The sequence below is a fragment of the Chenopodium quinoa genome, unplaced genomic scaffold (genome assembly GCF_001683475.1).
Source record: "Chenopodium quinoa cultivar QQ74 unplaced genomic scaffold, ASM168347v1, whole genome shotgun sequence".
Classification (NCBI taxonomy): domain Eukaryota; kingdom Viridiplantae; phylum Streptophyta; class Magnoliopsida; order Caryophyllales; family Amaranthaceae; genus Chenopodium; species Chenopodium quinoa.
Genome location: NW_018744560.1, coordinates 1,348,497 through 1,370,795, shown reverse-complemented (window position 1 = coordinate 1,370,795; position 22,299 = coordinate 1,348,497). Strand labels below are relative to the sequence as shown.

At 34.3% G+C, this 22,299-nt stretch overlaps 2 protein-coding genes across 2 annotated transcripts; one reads left to right on the top strand and one right to left on the bottom strand.

Annotated features, from left to right (window-relative positions):
• The first annotated feature begins 1,710 nt into the window (after positions 1-1,710).
• LOC110699060 (dehydrin ERD14-like) lies at positions 1,711-3,364 on the top strand. The gene is made up of 2 exons (XM_021876554.1): positions 1,711-2,167; positions 2,594-3,364. Exons 1-2 carry the CDS (start codon positions 1,943-1,945, stop codon positions 3,041-3,043), a joined length of 675 nt encoding a protein of 224 aa, XP_021732246.1. The 5' UTR covers positions 1,711-1,942; the 3' UTR covers positions 3,044-3,364.
• Positions 3,365-6,155: 2,791 nt separating this feature from the next.
• LOC110699059 (glycerol-3-phosphate dehydrogenase SDP6, mitochondrial-like) lies at positions 6,156-20,528 on the bottom strand. Its single transcript, XM_021876553.1, has 6 exons — positions 19,889-20,528; positions 15,900-16,373; positions 14,371-14,702; positions 10,092-10,252; positions 7,906-8,161; positions 6,156-7,647 (listed from the first exon to the last, which is right to left on the bottom strand). Exons 1-6 carry the CDS (start codon positions 20,244-20,246, stop codon positions 7,348-7,350), a joined length of 1,881 nt encoding a protein of 626 aa, XP_021732245.1. The 5' UTR covers positions 20,247-20,528; the 3' UTR covers positions 6,156-7,347.
• Positions 20,529-22,299: the final 1,771 nt, after the last annotated feature.

The window sequence follows — 22,299 nt, the reverse complement described above, 5'->3', positions numbered from 1 at the left end:
CAATGGTGAGCAAAAAAAATGTCCACCCACTATCTCTCTACCCACTTTCTCTCTCAACAAATCTGTTTTGCCCATGGGCAAAATTTTTTCACAATTTTCTGTCCCAATGGTGAGCAAAAAAAATGCTTGCCCACTACTCTCTCTCTCTTACTTTTTCAATACCCCACCATTACTTTCTCTCTCCTACACAACACTTCTTTATTTATTAATTTCATTTATATTTTAACAATATTACTCCAAATAAATAAAAACTAGTCTAAATTTGTGTAACTTATTTTTTTTTATTTGTGTCGTTTTTATCGTCAAAATAAAGAATATGGAGGATTTATGGTATTTCTGAAATTATACCAAAATATACCAAAATGCATGTCTATTTATGGAGAATTAAATTTTATGACCGTTGGTGATTTTAATTTTTTTTTTTAATAAATATTTATTTCAGAATTTGCATTACAAAAAATATAACCATTGCAAATTGTGGGGCCCACCAGAGCACTATTCATCCTTTATTTTGCTCATCTCATGGGCAAAATAACAAATGCTCATGGGCATTTTCACTTTTGCTCATCATTGCAAGACTACTTCTACCAAAATGCCCACAAAAATACCCATGATCATTTTATTTTGCCCACCATTGTAAGTGCTCTTAGCAGCGCCTGACTTTACATTATTTATTACTACATCCGTTAACTATTATTTGCAACAAAGGAGTATTATATGTGAGATATAAAATATTCATTTGTTGTAAATAATAGTTAACGGAGGTAGTATTATTATTTTTTTTAATTTAAAAACACTGTAAAATACTGAGGAAGAAAAAAAAACACAACTCGAAAATGTAAATTAGGACGAAGTAGATAAAGTAAAATTAGCTTTGGGAATGAAAAATCTTGATCTTGAGAATTAGTGTCTCCACCCCTCCCCAAATTTGAGTTATTTTTAACGCAATAACAAAAGAGTATTTGGATTATATTGAAATGATCTTGTTAACGAACGTTTTCGGGATGTTTAATAAGCATTTAAAATATTTCTCAAAGTGGTAATGCATGCTAAAATTACGTATCAATCGATGTAATTAATGCTCATTTAACGTAATTTTTTAACTTTTAGTCATCTTATCCAACGTCATAGGACGTTTGTTAACTTTTGCCTTATTAAAATAATTAGGTCTTGTTCTCATCAGATTATTTTCAGTTCAATTCAGCTTTAATAAGTTGAGTTGAGTTCAGTTCAGTTCAGGTCTTTCCTTCTCTCATAAAATATTTAGTTCAGTGTAGTTCAATTCAGTTTTGTTCAGCTCTAATAAGTTCAGTTCAGTGAATGAGAACATGTCCGGCCTTAATAAGAAATGGAAATAATACTTGATTAAAAAAAATCTTGAAAGATTAAAGGGTTTCTACTTGTCTACTTGATCATTTGCAAGCGCATGAAAGTATGGGGACTACTATTTCATGACAGTGAAATATAACACGACAGTACGTAAACATTTTAAAACCCAAGATTAGTGCCGGATCAGCTCAACACGTCGGTTACAAGATTCAGATGTACTCTTTACTTTTTTGTACTACATTATTAATTAATTCTATTATTAATATAATAATTAATCATAAATTAAATAAATAAATAAACAAGCAAACAAACCATAAAGTAAAAAAGAAATAAACTTCGTTGTGTTGAAACCGCGTTGTACGCAAAAAATTAAACGTTATAAAAACCGGTAACACCCCCTTCACACTAAAAAGCAAACCCAAATAAACCACGAGAAGTATCACTTCATTTCTACACTAATACTATCCCTTCCTACTATTTATACCCCCTTCATTCTATCACTTCATATCATATTATTTTATAAACCAAAGTTTTTATATCATATAAACTATATATATATAAGCGTTACATATATTTATTTGGTGCGATCAATTAATCGAGCTAGCTAGCAAATATGGCTGATGAGAGGAATTATGAGGCACCCGTAGAGACCACTGACCGTGGCATGTTTGATTTCATGAAGAAGAAGGAAGGTGAAGGTCACAAGCCGTCCGAGGCCGATACCGTGGCTGTCACCTCCGGTATGGAGAAGGTGCACGTCTCCGAACCCGTTGAGGAGAAGAAACATGGTGGACTTGTTGAAAAGTTCCATCGCTCTGATAGCTCTAGCTCTAGCTCCGTAAGTCCTTTTTAACTATTTTTTTACGGTTTTGATATATACAATCCTTAATAGGTCACGTTAAATTTTTACCTTATTGTACAAATTCTATTTATTGGTTAGCTTTTTGTACATGATGGTTGCTATTTTTTTTTAAGGATTTTAAACTTTTGATATGTGCACCATAATTAAATTATCTTTAAAATTTAAAAATTAAGGGTGTGTTATTTTTATCTTTAAAAAGACCAGTTTTAAAATCATCATGTCTGATTAGGTTCAACAGATTATAATAAGATCAGTTCCTAGTTAAGAAAACATACAAATGATGCTTGTATAATTGTATTATTAGATTAGAACTTTACGACAATTTCATTCAATGAGTGGATCAGTGTTATTAATGTTTTCAGCTTTAGTCTAATAATAAAATTTGATTTGCTTAATTTGCAGTCCGATGAAGAAGGAGATGATGAAGAGAAGAAGAAGAGAAAGAAGGAAAAGAAAGAGAAGAAACAAAGTTTGAAGGAGAAGATGCAGGAAAAGCTAGGAGGACACAAAGAAGAACATGATCACGAAACACACGTGCCAATTGAGAAGGTCCACGTGCAAGATCATGTATACTCTGAGCCATCTTACCCTGCACCTGAACATCACCACCAAGAGGAGGAAAAGAAGGGTGGTTTCCTTGACAAAATCAAGGATAAGCTACCCGGTCAACATAAGGATAAGGCCGAGGAGCACGAGGTCGTTGCTCCGGTCGCAGCGGCCGAGCCGAGTGTCGAGGGTGATAAGGATAAGAAGGGGTTCTTGGACAAGATCAAGGACAAAATCCCTGGCTTCCACTCCAAGAATGGTGCTGAGGAGAAGAAGGATCATGAGGAGAAAAAGGAGGGTTACTAAAGTAATTATGATTATAACTATGCTTAATTTTTAATAAAATTAGGTACTTAGTTTTTGTTTTGATGTTTAAACAAAAAAAAAAGATAAAAAGAAAAAGATAAAAAGTGGATGGTTTGTTGGTATTTTTTTAAGAATGTTTTGTAATGTTGTGAGTATTGTGGGTTTTGAGGTTAAGCGTTTTTCATTTTGATGTATGTGTAAGTACAATTATGTGCTTATGTATATATGGAAGTATCTGTTTGTTTTGGTTTACATGTGTTGTAAAGAAATCCATGATGCAATATTTACCATACATGAATGTTAATGATGTCAATTGTCAAAGGTCCATATAAATGTTTTTAGCATTTGTTGTTTAGTCACCTCTTAAATACTAATTTATGATGGAAAATGATTGTACATATTCCTTTTTGAAAAGAATATTGAAACTTTCAAACAATGTTAAGAAGAAGAAGTTTATCCCTATCACACTTTTCATATTATGTGTTATATCTTACTATTCATATTATGCATGAAGTTACGAGAATTACATTGAGATAAAATTTTAATTTCAAAGCTTAAATTGATTTAGAAGATTGAATTTATTTTTCCTACTTTTAACATTGTTAGCCCTTGTTGATTGATTTGATTGGGCCCATCATTATGCACCCAACTCAATTGTCTAGGCTCAAAGAAGTCTCTTGAAGAAATGTTTCTTTGAACTCATTATATTTTATATCGCTTTCATTTCTAAGTCATAATATGCGCTTCATGATTACGACTCATGGTATTCTCACGTATCAGCCAAATATATTGAGCCAGATTTCATATTGCTATAATGTTTTCGTTAATACTACCGACATCTCCTTTTATGAGTTTAAACGTTAATACTACGGGCTTGTTCTCATTGATTGAACCAAACTGAAATGAACTGAAATGAATATTTTATAAGAGAAGGAAATTAGGAACTGGACTAAACTGAACTGAATATTTTATAAGAGAAGGAAATTAGGAACTGAACTGAACTGAAAATAAACATATGAGAACAGGTTCATACCTCTGTTACATATTATTTGCAACGGTTAGACATTTTTCCTAACTACTTTATGTCAAATCGTTACAAATAATATGAAACGGAGGTAGTATTTATGCAATAATTGGATCAGATTGGTAAATAATAAAATACTCATAGCGACAATTTGATGAAAAAAATAAATCTGGCGACAATATGGTAAAAAAGCTAATTTCATGCGGTATTTTGATAAAAAAATTAATCTCAAGCGACATTTAGGCCAAAATGTCAAATTTATCCAACAAAGTCTTCAAATTTCATTAATTGAATTTGTTATTGTGTTTTTAAAATTAAAATTAATATGTCGTTTTCTTTTATTTTGCTTGTAAATCCCAATGTTAAATTTATTTTCAACACATTTTTTTACAAGAATTCTTAACAAGGGTTAGGAAATTTAAGTGAAAAATAATATTTACGCAACAAATTTTCTTCAAATTGTTAATTCTAAAAAACGGCTTTGGGAAATTAGGTAAGAAACCACGAAAAACGAACTAAATTAAGCATTTGAGGGTAGTTTGTCGGAAACTTTTGTATATTTTAGGTTTATTGTCGCCTGACATGATTTTTTTTTTTTTTTTTTTTTTTATCAAATTGTCACTTGAGGCTTGCTTTTTTTACTAAATTGTCGTCGGAGTTATTTTTTTTACCAAATTGTCGCCAAGGGTCTTTTTTATTTACTAATCTGGTCAATTATTGTTTTGTACGACTTAACTTCAAATCATCCAATTCAAATTAGATTTGGACATTAATATGTCTTTAGTATCAGATAAGTTACTCATCTTGTCTTTTGAAATGATCTTTCTTATCCTTGTGAAGTATACAAATTCAATTTATTGCATAATATGATCGTCCTATTATATCCCTCTCAACGTAAGTGTTTGGGTTCAATTTACTTTAATTGGGCTGGTCCACAAATGATTCAATTACAAAGCCCAAAGTAAGGTTCAACTCTCCTAAGGCAGTCTAAGTCAGTCAAAGGCCTAGTTAACATGGTAAAACTCATTTGACCTCAAGGCCTACTTATTAATCAAGCAAGGTTAAAGTTCTTTACTCTCATCTCTCTACATTCATTCACATTAAGCCAAAAGCAATTAATAATCTTGCAAAGTTTTCTCTCTCTAGAAACACTGTACTAACTTCGGCATAGGAGGGCCTTTCCTCGACACAACCCTCGAGGTCAGTTTATATTTGTTTGCCGTGTAGTCATTACTTGGTCCGAGTCCAGTCTTTTTCACCCCACAGAAAAGGTCTATCCAAAAGACCCATTGTTTATGCCCGAACAGCATAACAAATCCTCTTACAATACATTAGGAAATCGATGGATTATACAGAGTAATCACCATAAATTGTTAATTACAAAAAAAAAGGCAACTACTTGTCACTCTTTCCTATCAATTAAATGTCGTTTTAGAAAATTAATTATAAGTAACCACGTATTATCTATTACATGACCAATCTTGTTTTATCCATTTTGTGGAGAATTCATGTTATGATATACACATGGTGACTTTAATTTGGATCAATATCAATATAACAAAGACAATTATTCAATGATGATTACTTACTAACTCCCTTGTTATTTAGACTTTAGGATAAGTTCCACCTAAGATTTATGACTTGTGTAATTGCTTCTTGGCATTTTGTATGAAGTCATCATCTAGTTTGGATAGTAATTATTCTGAATAGAGCCAACTAAAATTACCCGATTCAAAATTTTAATACAAATCATTTGAAGATCTAGAATTTGAAGAAATATTACCTCCGTTTCTTATTATGTGCAACAAAGAAATATTTTATGTCTCACAAATGATACCCCTTTGTTGCACATAATAAGAAACGGAGACTACCTCCGGTTTTTATTACTTGCAATAAAGGAATATTTTTTATCTAACAAACAATATCCCTTTGATGCGAGTAATAAAAATCGGAGGTAGTATAATAAATTAAAGTAACTTGAAATGATAAAGCCAGATTTGTACATTTTTTTTTGAAAGAATTTGTTTGTTGGCTTGTTTGGTTTATCTGCTTGAAAATGACATTTTTGAATAGATTTTTTTGCATTACTTAATTCCAAAAAAAAAAAAAAAGGTTTTGCATTCCCAAATTACAAACCAAATAGTTACTTTTTGTAATTAATTTGATCATAATATACAAGCTCACCTTAACCAAGCATGCTTATTGAATATGGTGAAAAACTCAAGAAAAGACATTGAGGTTTGTATTTTCAAGCCCTACCAATCCACCATACATGTTTGGATTTAGGTGATTCTCTTAATCTCTTACCTTCCGTTATTACTCTCAAGTATTTACCTATATAGCTGAATTGACTAATTTGTGAGAGGGTACTTTTTAATAAGATCTTTCTTACCAATAAATACGAGTAAACAATCTAGCCTAATTATCCTTCCCCATTAAACAAAAACAATCAATAGTTAAAAAACTTGAGGTTCACCCTCCACCAAGTCTAAGACTGCACAAGTAACTAGTTCCACATTGAGACAATTTCAAAAATCGACAAGCATATCTTCCCACAATTTTTCAAGGCATTATAGAATATAGTTTCCAGAAATAGCACAATTTCCATCTGAGATGATTTTTGGCGCAAAGCTCTACAATCCTACCTGAGTTTCTTTTCGCTGTCTGCTGGTGTCGGGCCACCATGATATTGTATTGACAATTAAAGAACATAATAGCATGAATAAAGACAATTACGAAATTTACATCAGCACAAAGGAAACACTCTAAAATACCTATCCATGTATGCCCCATATACTACGAGTATCAAATTCATCACTAACAGTATAAGCTACGGAGTACATGACTCAAAGATCAAGATGGTTAGTACATCCGCTGCTATCGAACTAGATGACTGGGGTCAAACGCCAGCTTACTATAGCAGCACTCAGACCCCCTGCCCCCCACCCCCCCAAAAAGAAAAAAAAAAACGACATTATTTGGGATGAGAATTGTAATCTCAAGCTACTATCTAATGTCAGAAAAGATGCATTTAACTGCTACAAGTAAAAAATGCATTTACAGTTTTATGTGTGGTTTAGACTTTACAGAATCCGGTAATATAGTATGGGATTATGTTTCATTATTTGTAAAAGGGTCAACTTCTGGCCCTATAGAAGACTTGGAGAAGAACCAATCTTGACCAAAAGATGCAGGGCAATGCCAAGAATTTTGCCAATAGTTGGAAATTCTTGAGTACTTCTATGATCCAAAAAGTAAATCGAAGATAAAAATAGGTATCCTACTCATGTTTACCGTCATGAAACTGAGCATTTTTTGATGATTTGAAGGTCTCCAGGAATTCCTTAGCCTTCTTAAACTCATCATTCTTTCTCGATTTATCCCAATTATGTTCTGCTGCTAGTATTTCAATGACGCGGGGCAGAGCTTGACTAGCTGCATCAGTATCCAGAAAAGCAAGCCGACATCTCCGAGCTATAAAATCAGTCGCAGCCTCACAATACTCGTATCGAGCACAGTAAGCTACTTCTGCTTCAAGAAAAGGGTATCCGTGGGCAAGGCGCTTGCCCAAACCTTCATTCTGATGATAAAAGAAAAGAAATAAGTACCTCACATCGAAACTAACCAATAAATCTAGCTACATTTCTGGATACAAGTTGACAACTGGAAAACTTTGAGGAGACATATAACCAGATAGTACCGATCACGTGTGTTTTTGTAATGAATTCCCAAATAATTATACCAATTTATGAAATCCATTTGATGCTTAGATTCAGGGCAAAAATAAGAAAGAAGAAATCAAGTGAATGACAAAATATAGGGTGATCAAAGCTTTAACCTGAGCTATGGAAGCCACCCGCTCAGCCAATGTACCATATGCTTGCGATAAATGCTTTGCTACAGCAGTGTCCATGACACCAGGAACGACTCTTCCATCAGACGTCTTCTTCATTCGGACATACTGTTGAGCAATAACAGTAAAATTGGAAGGATCCCAACCATGGCCGCCAGTAAGTATCAAGTTGTGAGTCATGCATTCATTGGCTTTAAGATTTCCGGCCTTAATTGCAGCATCAACAGCATCTTCAGCCATGCTAAAACAACCATAACAACAAATTTAAAAAGAGCTAGAGGGTACAAAGCAGCTTATGCTTAAAACCAGACAAGGGTGAGGCCATGTAGAGCCCAATCATACGTGAAGAAGAGAATAATACATTTTATGAAAAAAAAAAAAAATTTAATAAATTCAAATTGATGGATTTAGAAGTATTCTTTCTATAATAATATAAGTAATCCTATCAAAACACGAGTGAGTTATAATAAAGGATAAATTTGATTATTTTTTTAAAATAACATGTTTCATTAACAGAATTGATATGTTTCAAGCCAATTTTGACAAACAACTGACACAAGGAAAAATAAAAAAAGGAAACGAGTCACAGTTACATAAAGGACCAAGCAGGAGGAAGTGATTTTTATCACAGTGTCGTAATGGAGTTTCATAGAGCAGCAAATTCAAATCCGTTCAGAACAGTGACGGTAAGTCGATTTTTTGATTCCATGGCTACAATACTCTTCATTTCACTTATAGTTGAATTCTTGCATAAGTATGGGAACTCGTTTTCAATTCATTTAAAGCCAAAAACATGTAAAGCTTTGATGATGAATTAAGTAATAGAGTTTGATACCAAGGCATATAACATATTTCAGTTTTGTATACAGAGAACATTTGGCAAAGAGACTTAGCAAGCCACATCTTTACCCAAGCATATAACAAAATCTAAATCTATCCATAAGTCCAAGAAAAGGTTACTCCCTCTGTATGACACGGTTTTACTTTTTTATAACTAATCATATTGTTGGTGTGACTCATAACCGATATCTCTATGCACAAAGAAGTACAGGCAGACTCAAACACAGAAAATGAGGCAGTGGTGAAATAGCGAGAGCCTAGAGGAGAACAGGGTTGCGCGCAAGGGTTAAGTGTTGCACGTAGAGTTGCATGCGACTTCAAGGTCTGCGCATTCTCACATGCCCCAATTGATGGTTTTACATCTCCATGGCATTGTTTGTTTAATGTTTCCTAATATTAGGTTTCACCTTTCTATGGCTACTAGGATTATACTTGGGAAGTAATTCAGAGTTACCTTATGTTAAAAAAGGAGCCATTGGGTGATCTAAGCCTTTAAGCCAATAAAGACTCCTTGTATATTCATATTGTTCTCTCCATTACAGTGAAGAAAAGCTCTCAAATCCCCCACCTTGGTGTAGGTCTAGTTGATCAAACCACGTAAATCCTTGTGTGTTATGACTATCTTCTTTACTGCTTTCTCACTTTGATTATATCATTGATTATTGCTCTACACAAATCGAATACAATGCCGCCTATTTCATAACACATATACTTTTGAGCAATGTATGAAAAACCGTTAATATCATGTAAATATCTTTAAAAAATTCTAACTAATAATAATTTCATAAATGCTTAAATATACATTAATGGTCAAACTTAGGGCATGTGTGCCAAGGCAGGAAAAAAAAATATTTTGTAAAGAAATGTTCCCTTAGATTTCTCCACTTCCACTCAACAACACCTCTTAGTAATGAATGATTATGAAAAATTAAGACGTTTTTGAGAAGGAAAAGCATGTTTATGGACAGTATTGTCGTGGGACTTTCTTTAAATATTACATTAAAAAAACATGGTCTGAGGCAAACCAAAAGGTGGCCTAAAGATGTTAAAAGCTGTATCGCAACAATTATGTCATGTTGCTTCTTTTGTGCATCGCATAAAATATAAGTTTTACGGTGATAGGTTATATAAAAGCAGCATCTCGCTAAAAGCATCAGAACACAAATTCCACAGCAGAAGTCAGAGCTCACAAAGCATATGCTTTAACTCAAAATCACAAATATTGTCCATATCAAAGACTTGGAATAAAAATCCACAGCGATACGGATACTTAAGAGTCTTAGATACAAAATGAAAATTGAAGAGCAAAATTTTACCAACAAATAAAGTACCTTCTATATGTGGTCCATTTTCCACCGGTTATGGTAACCAAACCAGGGAAATCTTCACAAACAACATGATCACGAGATATGCTTTCTGTGTTCTTGGCTCTTGGATCAATAGCCAACGGGCGAATGCCACTCCATGCAGAAAGAACATCTGTTCGGCGTACCTATTCCAAACGAACAGAAAAACAGAATAACTAAAACTAATTTTTTTTTGCCATCACCAGCTGGTCCAACTCCAAGAATCTAGAAACTATGACTATCTTAAGAATGATATCAATTTCATGGGCAGGTAGTAGAAACTATAACTATAACATAAAAATGGAAAAAAAACTTCTATTTTAAGATATCAAACAGAATAACTACATATAAGAGTAAATAAGGTGAATCATCATGTGTTTAAACGCAGCTCAACTATCCTATCCACTAACAACAAAGTTTAAAGACTTCAACGATACAGAGGTGGGTAAGGATTAGAACTGGTTATTGGGTAGGGTAGCCCAATGATAATAGGGCAGGGCCAAACATAAAGAGTTTGTAATGGACATGGCCTTTAATGAACATGACCCTTATTGGGTAGGGTCATTATACGGCCAAACTATTTATGCAATTTAATAAATAAAGAAAAAAGATAATGTAAAAAATATTACATACATAGATAATTTCAAATTCATATATACTTAATAATGGCCTTGTCCAATTTAATAGTTTATTGGCCCGCTCATTATCAACCTTTTATTTACCCACGACCCGCATTGGCCCAACTTATTATTGGCCCTATGAAATTAGACCCTCAGTAACCCGCACCCGCCCCACCCAATAACCAATATTGATCCTTATGGAATATCCTTTCAAAAAAAAATGAAGAACAAACCGTAAGAAATCAATCTTACTTTCCATGACTTTGCTGCCAATTTGCATCATCTTAAACATAAGATCAAAATCAACCAAAAGAGTAGCATTCTAAAATTTACACTAACGGTGTGTTTGAATTGAAGGGAATGGAGGGAAAGGAAAGGAAGAGAAATGGAGAGATGGAGTATCTTTCATTTGGATAGCAAATGAGGAAGGGAGGGAATTGGAGGGGAGAGAAATGGAATGATTAAATTGTAGGAAATTGATCCCTCCAACTATGGAGAGATTTGAAAGGAAAACTCACCATTCTTCCCTCCCCTTCCTTTCCCTCCCCTCCTCTTCTCCTCCCCCCCCCCCCCCCTTCTTTTCCATCCCCTTTCTTTATCCAAACAAATTGTAACGCTTTGTTTGGATAGAAGGAGATGGAAGGAAAAAAAAGGAAGAGAAAGGGAGGGGACAAACTCTATTGTTTAGGTAAAGGATTGGGGCAAGGAAGAGAAAGGAGAGGGAGGGTCCATTTTCCCTCTCTCTTTAATAAGCATAATCCCTCTAAAATTGGTAGGATTTGGAGGGAAAAAGGAGCTCACCTTCCCCTCCCTTTTTTTTCCATTCTCTTCTCCTTTCTCTCCGTCCTTATTTGTTATCCAAACAAAGTGTAATGGCTAAAATATAACTATTTGTATAAGTTATGAAATGTTTGGCTAAACACATGGATAAAATGTATGGTACACCTTCATCCAACACAATTTAGATAATTAAGCATACTTGTTAGACATATGAGATATTTCCATATGGTTTTGAGGTAGAACCTCCTTAGTCGTATAAAGTGGACAGTTGTGACGGGCAGGCCCGTTTATCATGGTATCAGAGCCTAGGTTCTATTGGGCCGTTCTTAACTGGGTATTCGTTCCTTCTAGTGTGCTCTAATTCTAAGGACACTCACAAGTGAGGGGGAGTTTTGAAACCCATTGTAGCCCACTTGTGAGTGTCCCACATTGGAGAAAGAGGAGATGTGGTTCTACTTTATAAGGTAGAGGAGTAACTCCTACTATTGCCAATTGGTTTTAGTATGGAAGCTCTTAAGCCTTGTTTGTAGACCAAACTCTCCTCCTCCTTGTTCGGGTTGCCCGACCCATTTTATATTGTTTCGAAATTTAATATGGTATCAGAGCCAGACCCACAATATGAAACCTTAAATGGCTAAAGTTCATTGGCCAAGAGTAGGTTCATGTGAGGGGAAGTGAAGAAGCACTCTAACCCGAAAAATCAAAAGAGACAAAGTTAAAAGGGACCTTACATGTGAGGGGGAGTGTTGAAGAATAAACCTCTCAAGTGTCACCACATGTAAGTGTCCCACATTGGTTGAAAGAAGAGAGAGTTAAACACTTTATAAGGCTAAGGGGCTACTCCTCCTACTGTCATATGGTTTTGGGATGGAACCTCTTTTGATCTTATGAAATGAACTCTCTTTCTCTTGGTTTGTGGGTGCGGCCCAGACTCGCGTTTAACAATACTCCAATTGTACATGATAAATAGTCACACACTCACACTGTCCCAACTCCCAACCTTCCATGTTTAACAAAAAGGCACAATGCTACTAATGGTCCAATTGAAATTGTTAAGGGTCTGTCCTATTTGACTCATTTAGTATGAACTTATTTTATTGGAACTTATTTTGTTTAGAGTAATGGGAACTCAACAAAATGTTACAACTTTTATTTACATCAATAGATGTAAATCTTGTAATTGAATTTTTTTGATAATTGATCGGTTATAACAACAAAAATGCAGCTCTTTGTTACAATTATAAAATTTGGAATTTCAATTTAATTGATCTGAAAACCAATTTCTTAATTATTACATTCTAACAAATCTAATTACCAATTTGATAAAATACCAACTTGATAAAATTTGGAATGTTGTTTATATGTATAAAATATGATAAGATTGATAACTAAATTTTTAATAGATAAATGTACTCCCTCCATTTTTATGTTTGTCCCATTTGATTTTTGCACTGATTTAATGCAATGTTGTAATTAAAAATATCTCAAGCTACATATGATAAATATAATATATACATATATAAAAATTTACTACGTATATATTACAAATCGAGATGTATTTAACAAAATCCCACATGACTTTTTATTTGAATTAGAAAAAAAAAAGTTTAACTTATTAGATTCTATTTTCCATGAAGTCTCTCAAGATTCCAAATGAGACAAACGTTTGGAAACTAAGGTAGTACATAATATTATATAAACATGTTTTGTTAAGATTTATCTTAATTAAATTTTGTCTAAACTTATTTTGTTCGATAAATTAACATAACTTATTTTGTTTGAATTAATCTAACCTTACTTTATTTGAAATAACTCAAATTTATTGCAAGTTGTCTATGATATATCATAAACTCCACTGTTCTTATTCATACAAAATAGTCATATATATATTATTATGCATCATCATTGTTTTCTAATGTTTCCAATGAAATCTTTTAGTCAACATATAATTATTTTCCAATTTTGGATTTCAGTGGGGACTAAAGCAATGACTCAGGTTTGTTATTTTCTGCTAATTAAAAGGCTAATCAAGTGCACTTCAGACCAAAATATCATGCAAAAATAGCATACTATAGATTAATGTTTGTCCTATTTGAAATCTTGATAGATTCCATGAAAGATGAAATCTTAACAATTTAACATTTTTTTATACTTCCAAACATGGTCATGTGAGATCTTGGTATATTCATCTCGATATTTAGCCTTTAAATATGACTATTATATATTTTTTAGTATATAGCTTGAGACATTTAAATTACAATATTGCGTTGCAAACTGTACTAAAAGAAAAAAGAACAAAAACAAAAGGTACATAAAGTTGTACTATTGTACTAGGCCTAAAAAAGGAATGCTATCATATAGGTAAAGTTATCTACATCTAACCTAGTCCCGGTACCCCAAAACCTCACTTTAATAGAATCTTGTCAACGGTAATTGGGATAATCATTGGCACGGCATTGTGTTGCATCACCTAGGTGCGTGCTTCAGACATGCCTACAGTAATGGACAGGAGGACCCCAATTAGTATTTAAAAAAGCGTGCCTGAGGTAGTGAGGTGCAAGGAGTTAAGGGTCATGTGCCTTTAATAATCTAGCATCTAGGCAAAGCGGTTTCAATGAAGCGAAAGGCATACAACAGAGGTGCACCTAACGCGTAGGGAACTCCAAATCACCATGGCGCGCCTAGAGCTTTTTTATACATTTGACCCCAATCAATGTAACAACTCTATTTTCTTACAACACAATTCACTATTGGTGTGTTAACACTTCACGCTGAACATGCAGTGATATGAACGTGCAGTAATCACAAGGCTAAACCTATTAGACTAGCTCTAAAAACATGTGTAAAGATACAATGACGCTAACCTTGATGCAGAGGTAATCAGTGAGAGCATCCAATATGAATTGAATTTCATCCTCATGTGGTTCTGGCAGCATTGTGATGGCAGTATTAGAATCTGTAGTCCCTGCTAATGTCCTTCCCAGCCATGGAAGCATGAATACAACACGTCCATCCTTAGTTTTTGGAACAATTAACCCCATCCCTTCTGGAGAGTAGTAGTCAGGGAGAACAATATGTACTCCGCTGCTAGGAGATATCATTGGTGGCGCAGCCTTATCAGCCAGTTTCCGAACAAAGTCACAAAAAGGCCCAGCAGCATTTACCACAACTTTAGCATATGTATCAAACTCCTCACCTGATTAACTAGCATGTAAGAATAATACCAGAAACAGTTTATATGCATTATTAACAAATTAAATACATATATGCACTACAAAATGAGAATATATAGAACTATTCAGGTTTTTCCATACAAAGTGAAATTCCTTGGAGATGTCATAGCCTCACATGAAGTAAATGTGAATGTCGGAAGGATTAGCTATTGCAGTCTTTAGGGGGTTACATCTAAAGTTCCAAGGCCTAGAGCCCTAGAGTCATATGACTCATATCCTATTTAAATCACTGTCCTTCGTGGTTCCCTACAAACCAAAGATGTCACCCAAAAGGCCAAAACAATGTACCTTAACCCATCAAATCTACCACTTCCTCAATCCTATCCATGAATACAAACAGAACCTCCAACAATTTCCACTTTCTTGTTATTTTATTTTCAATAGCACCTCCCCAGTCCTTGCAGCCTGCTGGAAACCTTACAAGCAGCATACTCCTCTAACCCTTCTTCTACCATTGACAACAACCCTCAAACCTGATCTCCTTTACAAAATGTACATTCTAATGTGTGCAAAGGTGGCACACGCACATAACCTACACAAAAAACAAAAAAACAAAAAAGGGGGGGGGGACATTCTAATGTGCACAGACACAGAACCTATACAAAACAAAAACCAAAAAAAAAAAAAAAAAAAAAAAAAAAAAAGGAGGGGTTATGAAAGTGAAGACAAAAATCACAGGCAAGTGGAGAAAGAGCGAATCACAGCAGTGACCAGTAAAAAGTGTGCTGGGACCATAAAGAAACATTAATTAGTCTTATGCAATTTTTCAAGTAAGATTGTAAGGAGATAGAGATAATTTTTTGATAAGAAAGGACAATTGCATAGGGATTAGTAGCCGCAAATTGATAGAGTACAATCATTTACTAGTAAAAAGAGTTTGTACACTAAACATTAATAACTTTGTTGACTAAAACAATCCAACAAAAAAGTTACATCTCAAAGAATTACTTCTTTTCATGCCCACAGTACCAAATAAAATAGAGAGAAGGAAAAGGCATGAAAGATAAGCTGGTTTTACCAATCTGGACAGAATTCGATCAAAAGATGAAATTCTAAAATCATGAAGAGGATATTATACAACAGTTAAATTTAATCAAAACAGACTTCTGTGCAACTGTAGATAGTTTTGGAAACATGTGAATAGAATCTATCATACATACCAGAGAGATTGTCATGTATTCTTGCACCAATTATCCGCCCATCAGCTTCATCCTTAAGTAATGAAACAACTTCAGCATGATTTAGCACAGAGGCACCAGCTAATGCTGCTGTGCATGCCAAACCAACATTAAGTCGAGAGTCATTCATCTGCCCATCATAATACACTACAGTGCCCTTCAAACTTCTATCATTTCCCATTCTTGTAAGAGTGGGAAAGAGCTCAATAGACTGTTGTGCTGAGTAATATCTTGATAGATGTAGCAATCTTGCCCCTGCAACTAGATCATATAGTTTCAATCCCGCCCAGTAGTATACCACTTCAAACCATCCAAAGCATGGGGTCATGCATGGCAAAGAGTGGCACAGATGTGGAGCATTATCTATCAGCTGTTTGCGTTCCTTAAGTGCATGGAAGACAAGTTTCAGTTGCCCATAATCAACATTGAATACAGCTTTCTCAAGGTAGCGTACACCTAAGAATAGTTTGACACAAGTATGCAATAAGTATAACAATCACTGCTATGCAAAGAAGAAGAGAATATTTTAAACTTAGAAAAATGAACAATATGTACGCCGCCTTTTACCCTTTCTTCTATATTTCCCATCAAAAGAAAAAGTTCAAACTAAGGGCCCACCCAGAAATTCCTTGGTAGCAAGAATTAGATAATTTATTTCTTTGTTAAGAAAAGGTATACATTAACCAACCAAGAAAAATATTGCAGCAAAACAAGAAGCATTTCCTACAGAATAACCCAAAGACATAAAATTTGTTAAATCTACCAAATTACATCCTTAAAAGCCAGCTGCCTGCAGAAATCAGGTCAGTTCCTTAGCTAAGTTAATTATTTAGACAATTTATGCGATTATTAATGAACAAATGTAAGAATTAGAATAATTAGAAGGTTGGATTTAGTATTGATCAGATAAGTCAAGCTAACTACAAGTAACCCCACTTCAAGGGGTGGATTCCTCCCAGTACAATTCTATTACTAAAATCAGCAAGCCTTTCCATACATGCACCTTCACCTATTTATATTTTATAGCATCAGATTCTCCACTTTCTTGGCAATCAGAGCTCACAACTTCTATGAGTAACTTCATCACAAAAGACCTTCCTAGCACAAGGTACATACGATGCATATAAATATAGTCATCAACTAAAGACGCAATGTGGTGTCAACTTGCTTTTCTCTTCTCACACTTGCTTTAGAGCTGACTCAGAATTCTGTTAATTTGACAGCAGATTGTCATTTGGATAATGATTGTTCACCAAGGTGAATTATCTAACAGGTCCACCAATTCAACTTCTGATCCTTAAAAATGCTTTCTTTCATCAAAGGAGAGAAAAGAACTTCAGCAGGGGATGGCTCTAGTATTTGTATTTCTGATAAAATAATTCCCAGCCAAGTGATGGCACAACTCTCAAAAACATTTCACAATGTTTTGAAACCTTAAGAAAGGTTTATATTAACCAGAAATTTAATTGGATACATTAAACCCTTTGGCCTCCTTTATTATAAACAGCTAAGAATTTATTTTGATACCCGTATGATAAAATGGAGTGTGAACTGCAAGGTAGATAAGCTAGCCACAATCAAATGCCAGGAGATTTAATTTTCAGAAACACTTATCAATAAGCTAACCCTTCTAATTGCTGTCAGATGTGATGAATATATATATTTTTAAGACACTTCCTCTCCCTACAAAAACAAATTTTCCTTTCAGTCTTCAAACACCACCAAGATTAATTAAATCAGAAAAAATATTCCACCATAAGACATTCTATGAATACAAATCCAAATTTTCTTAACATAGCACGGACAATTCTGGACCTAAGAAGGTCGTGTAGAGCACATAAATCTCTTGCACAAATTCATGAACTAATTTTTTAATTAAGCCAAAGCTCAGGATCAGCCACTTCTCACTGAAGCAATCTTGTTCAGTTTCATTGGCTGCCACCAAACATAAAAACTTCATAGCACAGGTAAAGTATTGACTGATCCATATCAAGTTGATGCAATACTGAAAGAGCTATACACCGCAAGTGGCGTTTCTAAAAGCTGACAGGCTAGACTCATATAAAAAGGTTACACTTAAAAGCATTGTATATTTGTATAGAGGACTATAGAGCACAGACTTTGAAAATATTGATTTCACCAGCAATAAATATGCCACAAGCAAATGTCTCATTACCTTAGCAGCTTCAAGAGGCTAGCCAAGATTTCAACTAAATTACACATCATAATTCTTCATGGCGATTTGAGACACAAATTGTTTGTAAATACCAAAAGATGAGATTGTGAGAATAACCCAGAGAAATGACATCTTCAGGCTCTCGAGATCTGTGTATCTAATATAAACAAGCCTTGAGGATATTGTAACCAGGCAAGTTGAGGGATTCAAAATTCAGCGTTTTGCAGAGTCCAAAAATTGATCACTTTTTTTAATAACCTTGGGGTGGTTAAAAATATAAATAAAATTAAGTAGCACTCAAACAACATTTGCATAATTTTTTTTTAGTAGAAATAGAAGTAGGTCAGCTATTTCCTTAAACTAAAGTAGAATGTAATACCACTAAAGTTCAGTTGTTCACCAAGGAGCTACTCAAGGAGAGGATAGCAATACAAATATCAGTAAAAGTTTATTGATACCATATTTAACACAATTAAGGCAACTCAATGACAAAAGGAAAGGTATAAGGCTGTAAGCACTTGATCAGGTAATCCTGATGTTCATATAGTAGGCAAAGTAATTTAAGAAAAAGTAATAGACCAAGTTTACCCTAAAAAAATCAGTGTTAATGTCAGTTCATGCTTCCTAGGCAACCTCATATTCATGCATTCCAGCATATTCTAATCTATGTGGCAGAAATTGCAAGGCATGGTATTATATGGGCATGTTGTCCTCTTTCAAGGAGGTCTACTACAGGCTATATCATCTAGTTTCAACAGTATCTAATTGTGGGAACGTCAAGCAACTAGTTTTTAGCCAATTACTCCCTATACATAAATACATAATCAAACATTATAGCAATGCTGGGGAAGAGAGGGAGGGTGTATAACATCATCACACCTTCCAGCTTCAGAGGGGGAAGGGTGTTGGAGATAGCAGAGCAGCCTCAACCAGCCAAAACAATGCGCATATATAGATATTATGTATTTATCTCATTACTGCATCCTTAAAAAAAAGGCTGAAAGATCTTCTACTACAAGCTTTTACCCAAATAATAAATCATTATTCCCATTGATATATAGCAGTCAACAAATAATTAATCGCCTTTACTTCATATCTTGATAAATACCCTCTTCAACTTACCACTGACTAAAGGAAAGAGTATGAATATAGCCTAAGTATTTCGAGGGATCTTTCACTAAGCTCCTGTCATATATGAGCTCATGTCATACATGAGAAATTAGGACAACGCAACAACCATTTCTCCTTCGAGGGAATACAAAACGGAGAGCATTGAATTCTGATCATTTTCCTACCGCCTAATATACTACCACAATCATTCAAAGTACCACGAAAAGGGTCCATAACCATCCAAAGCACAACTACGAAAATGTACCACCATAACCATCCAAAGCTCAACTACGAAAATGTACCACCATAACCATATGAGAAACCACCGCGCCTATCAAAAACATCACATACCCATGTTTTCTACCTGGCCGTATCGAAATCAATTAAAACACCCCGAAAGTTACCACCTATTTCTCCCTGTAACGACAGGGTATTACATTTACAAACACCATTATAAATTGACCACCCGAAAGTGTCGATCACAACCGAAACAACACAACCAGTCAAACCATAATTCAACACACCAACAAAATTGACCAAATTAAAATTCCAATGCAAGTACAGAATACATAAAATCATAGATTACAAAACGCCCAACAAAATTGACCAAATCAAATCAAACACAATAAAATCAAAAAATAAATAAACAATTAAAAGCAAGCAAATAAAAATCAATTAAACAAACCTCCATGAATTAACTTAGTAGACCTAGAAGAAGTTCCAGAAGCGAAATCCTCCATCTCAACAACCCCAACACGAAGACCTCTAGTAGCAGCATCAAGCGCGACACCGCACCCGGTAGCACCACCGCCAATCACGAGCACATCCAACGGTTTTTCGGCGGTGGAACCGGACAACGCCGACATTTGAGCCCGTCGAGGTGGAACGACGGCGTTTGCGTCGGAAACTTTGGCCAGAATTTCGGGTCCCACCGTAGTTCCGCGGTCATTTCTGGAAGAAGAGACTGTAAATGTGATTGTTGCGGCGGAGGATGCGGCGGCGATGGCGGCGATACGGCGGAGACGGAACGCCGTTGAAGCCATTGATGATGGAAATGGAGGAGAGAGAAAGTGTGGTAGGAGAGAGAAAGTGATGGAGGAGAGAGAAAATTGATGTGAAATTTTAGACTTTTTTAAATGGGTTTTTGGGGGATTGATTTGACGATTATGCCCTTGTGATGATGAGAAATTGAGAGTAGGAATGAGGGTGTTTTGGTAATTGTGAAGGTGTAATAATACAGTCAGCACAAAGGAAGGGCGAGTATTATAGTTCAGGTATTAAATATTAAGGCGCAGGTCCACCAGTCATGCTTAAAAATTTGAATAGAAAAGAATTGAATGGGATTAGGCCACGTGTGTAGCTAGTTTCGTAACGCGCCCATCAATTTATTATCCAGGCCGCGGATCATGGATTCATTGAATAAAATAAAATTATTGTAATTAGAGGTGTCAAACCGACTCGCTTCGAAAAAAAATCATTTGTTTTGTATTATAAGGGTTACTTAACCCGTGTTAATGGGGTTACTCGATCAGTATTATAGGGTTACTTAGTCCGTGTTAATGGGGTTACTCGATCAGTATTATAGAGGTTACTTGATCAGTATAATAGGAGTTACTTATAAAGAATATAAAGTATGTACAAGAGAACATGATAGATTGATAGTATATTCAAGAACATGTTTTTTTTTTCATGGTTACTCAAGTTATTGAATTTAACATTTTTTTTTATGTACATACATTAAAGAACATTTTTTATGATATAAAGAACATATAGTTTAAACTCAAAGAACATAATGACCAAATTTAAAAAACATATTTAAATGTGTTCTTTATAAATGTCTATAATTTTCTTTTTTCGCCTATGTTCTTTAGAATATGTATAATGTTCTTTTTAGAAGTACCATGCGCATGGTGCACCCGGGTGTAGCCTCAAAACTTCATAAGTTTATAACTGATCTAATTTGACTCTAAAATTTGAGACTCGAATCAAATTCGATCTGTAATCAACTTAAACTCAATCGAATCCGAATCTGATCCGTTCTGAACTTAATCGAGCACTAACTTGACTCGACCTGAACTCAACCCGAAATCGATTTGACCCAACTTTAACTCAAACCAAGGAACTATATTTTCAAACTTTAACTCATCTGATATTAAAGTGACCTGAATTCTGCATGATTTCAATCCAACCATACATTTAAACAAACTATAATTTTAACCCCACAAATGATTTTAAACCAAACATAATTTAACAAAAAATTTCGAACTAATATCTAATACAAATTGAATAAATTACTCTGTTATATGACAAGCTAAAGTCGTATCACGCCTAATCAAAAGTAATTCCTAATACCACTCAACTAATAATAGATAGGGAAGAAGGGTTGAACCACAGGGAAATAAGTCAATTTATTCCTAATTAATCAATATAATCTAGATTATCAAGTAACCAATTTGTTGTTATAAAAGGGAACTAAACTTCTAAGAGTAAAAGTGGGAAGGCATAAAGATAGAAGGAAAATCAATGAATAAAATATGTAGGGCATAGGTTCACCAATAAATAATATTTCAGGGTAAAACATAACAATTTATCATCAATGCATTGATTAATCAGATCATAAAGGGTATCCGCCTATTGGTATTAAATCTCAGAGTTAATTTAAACAATTTCGCTACGTATTACAATCACAGAGTTAATTTATTGGTATTAAATCTCATCTCTCGAATCTCGACTTAACCATTGATAAATTAGTCCGCCTATTGAAACTAAGTCTAAACATCAATTCTCATCTCTCGAATCTCAGCTCGAATCAATATTGCATAACTCATACAATTAAACCAGGCCTAATCTAATTTCATAGCATTAAATCAATCAATAGGAAATTAATCAAGCATAATTGACAATCAACAATAACAAATTACCCTTCATATTATTTATGGATCCCCATAAACCCTATAAAGGAAACAACTCACACATAATTAAATCTAAACTAATCAAAGCAATTAAAGGAGACATGATGAATAAAAGAAATAAAAAAACTAAAATTAATATAGAAGAAATCGTTACCAAAGTTAACGGAAATAATGAGTTGAATCA

What these genes read in the sequence shown, in the direction of transcription:
- LOC110699060 (XM_021876554.1), top strand. Translation starts at nt 1,943, where the DNA reads ATGGCTGATGAGAGGAATTATGAGGCACCCGTAGAGACCACTGACCGT. An exon ending in ATAGCTCTAGCTCTAGCTCC is followed by an intron (nt 2,168 to 2,593) that starts GTAAGTCCTTTT and finishes CTTAATTTGCAG; the next exon opens with TCCGATGAAGAAGGAGATGA.
- LOC110699059 (XM_021876553.1), bottom strand. Translation starts at nt 20,246, where the DNA reads ATGGCTTCAACGGCGTTCCGTCTCCGCCGTATCGCCGCCATCGCCGCC. An exon ending in TACTAAGTTAATTCATGGAG is followed by an intron (nt 16,374 to 19,888) that starts GTTTGTTTAATT and finishes AACTATTCTTAG; the next exon opens with GTGTACGCTACCTTGAGAAA. An exon ending in CTGATTACCTCTGCATCAAG is followed by an intron (nt 10,253 to 14,370) that starts GTTAGCGTCATT and finishes CGTTTGGAATAG; the next exon opens with GTACGCCGAACAGATGTTCT.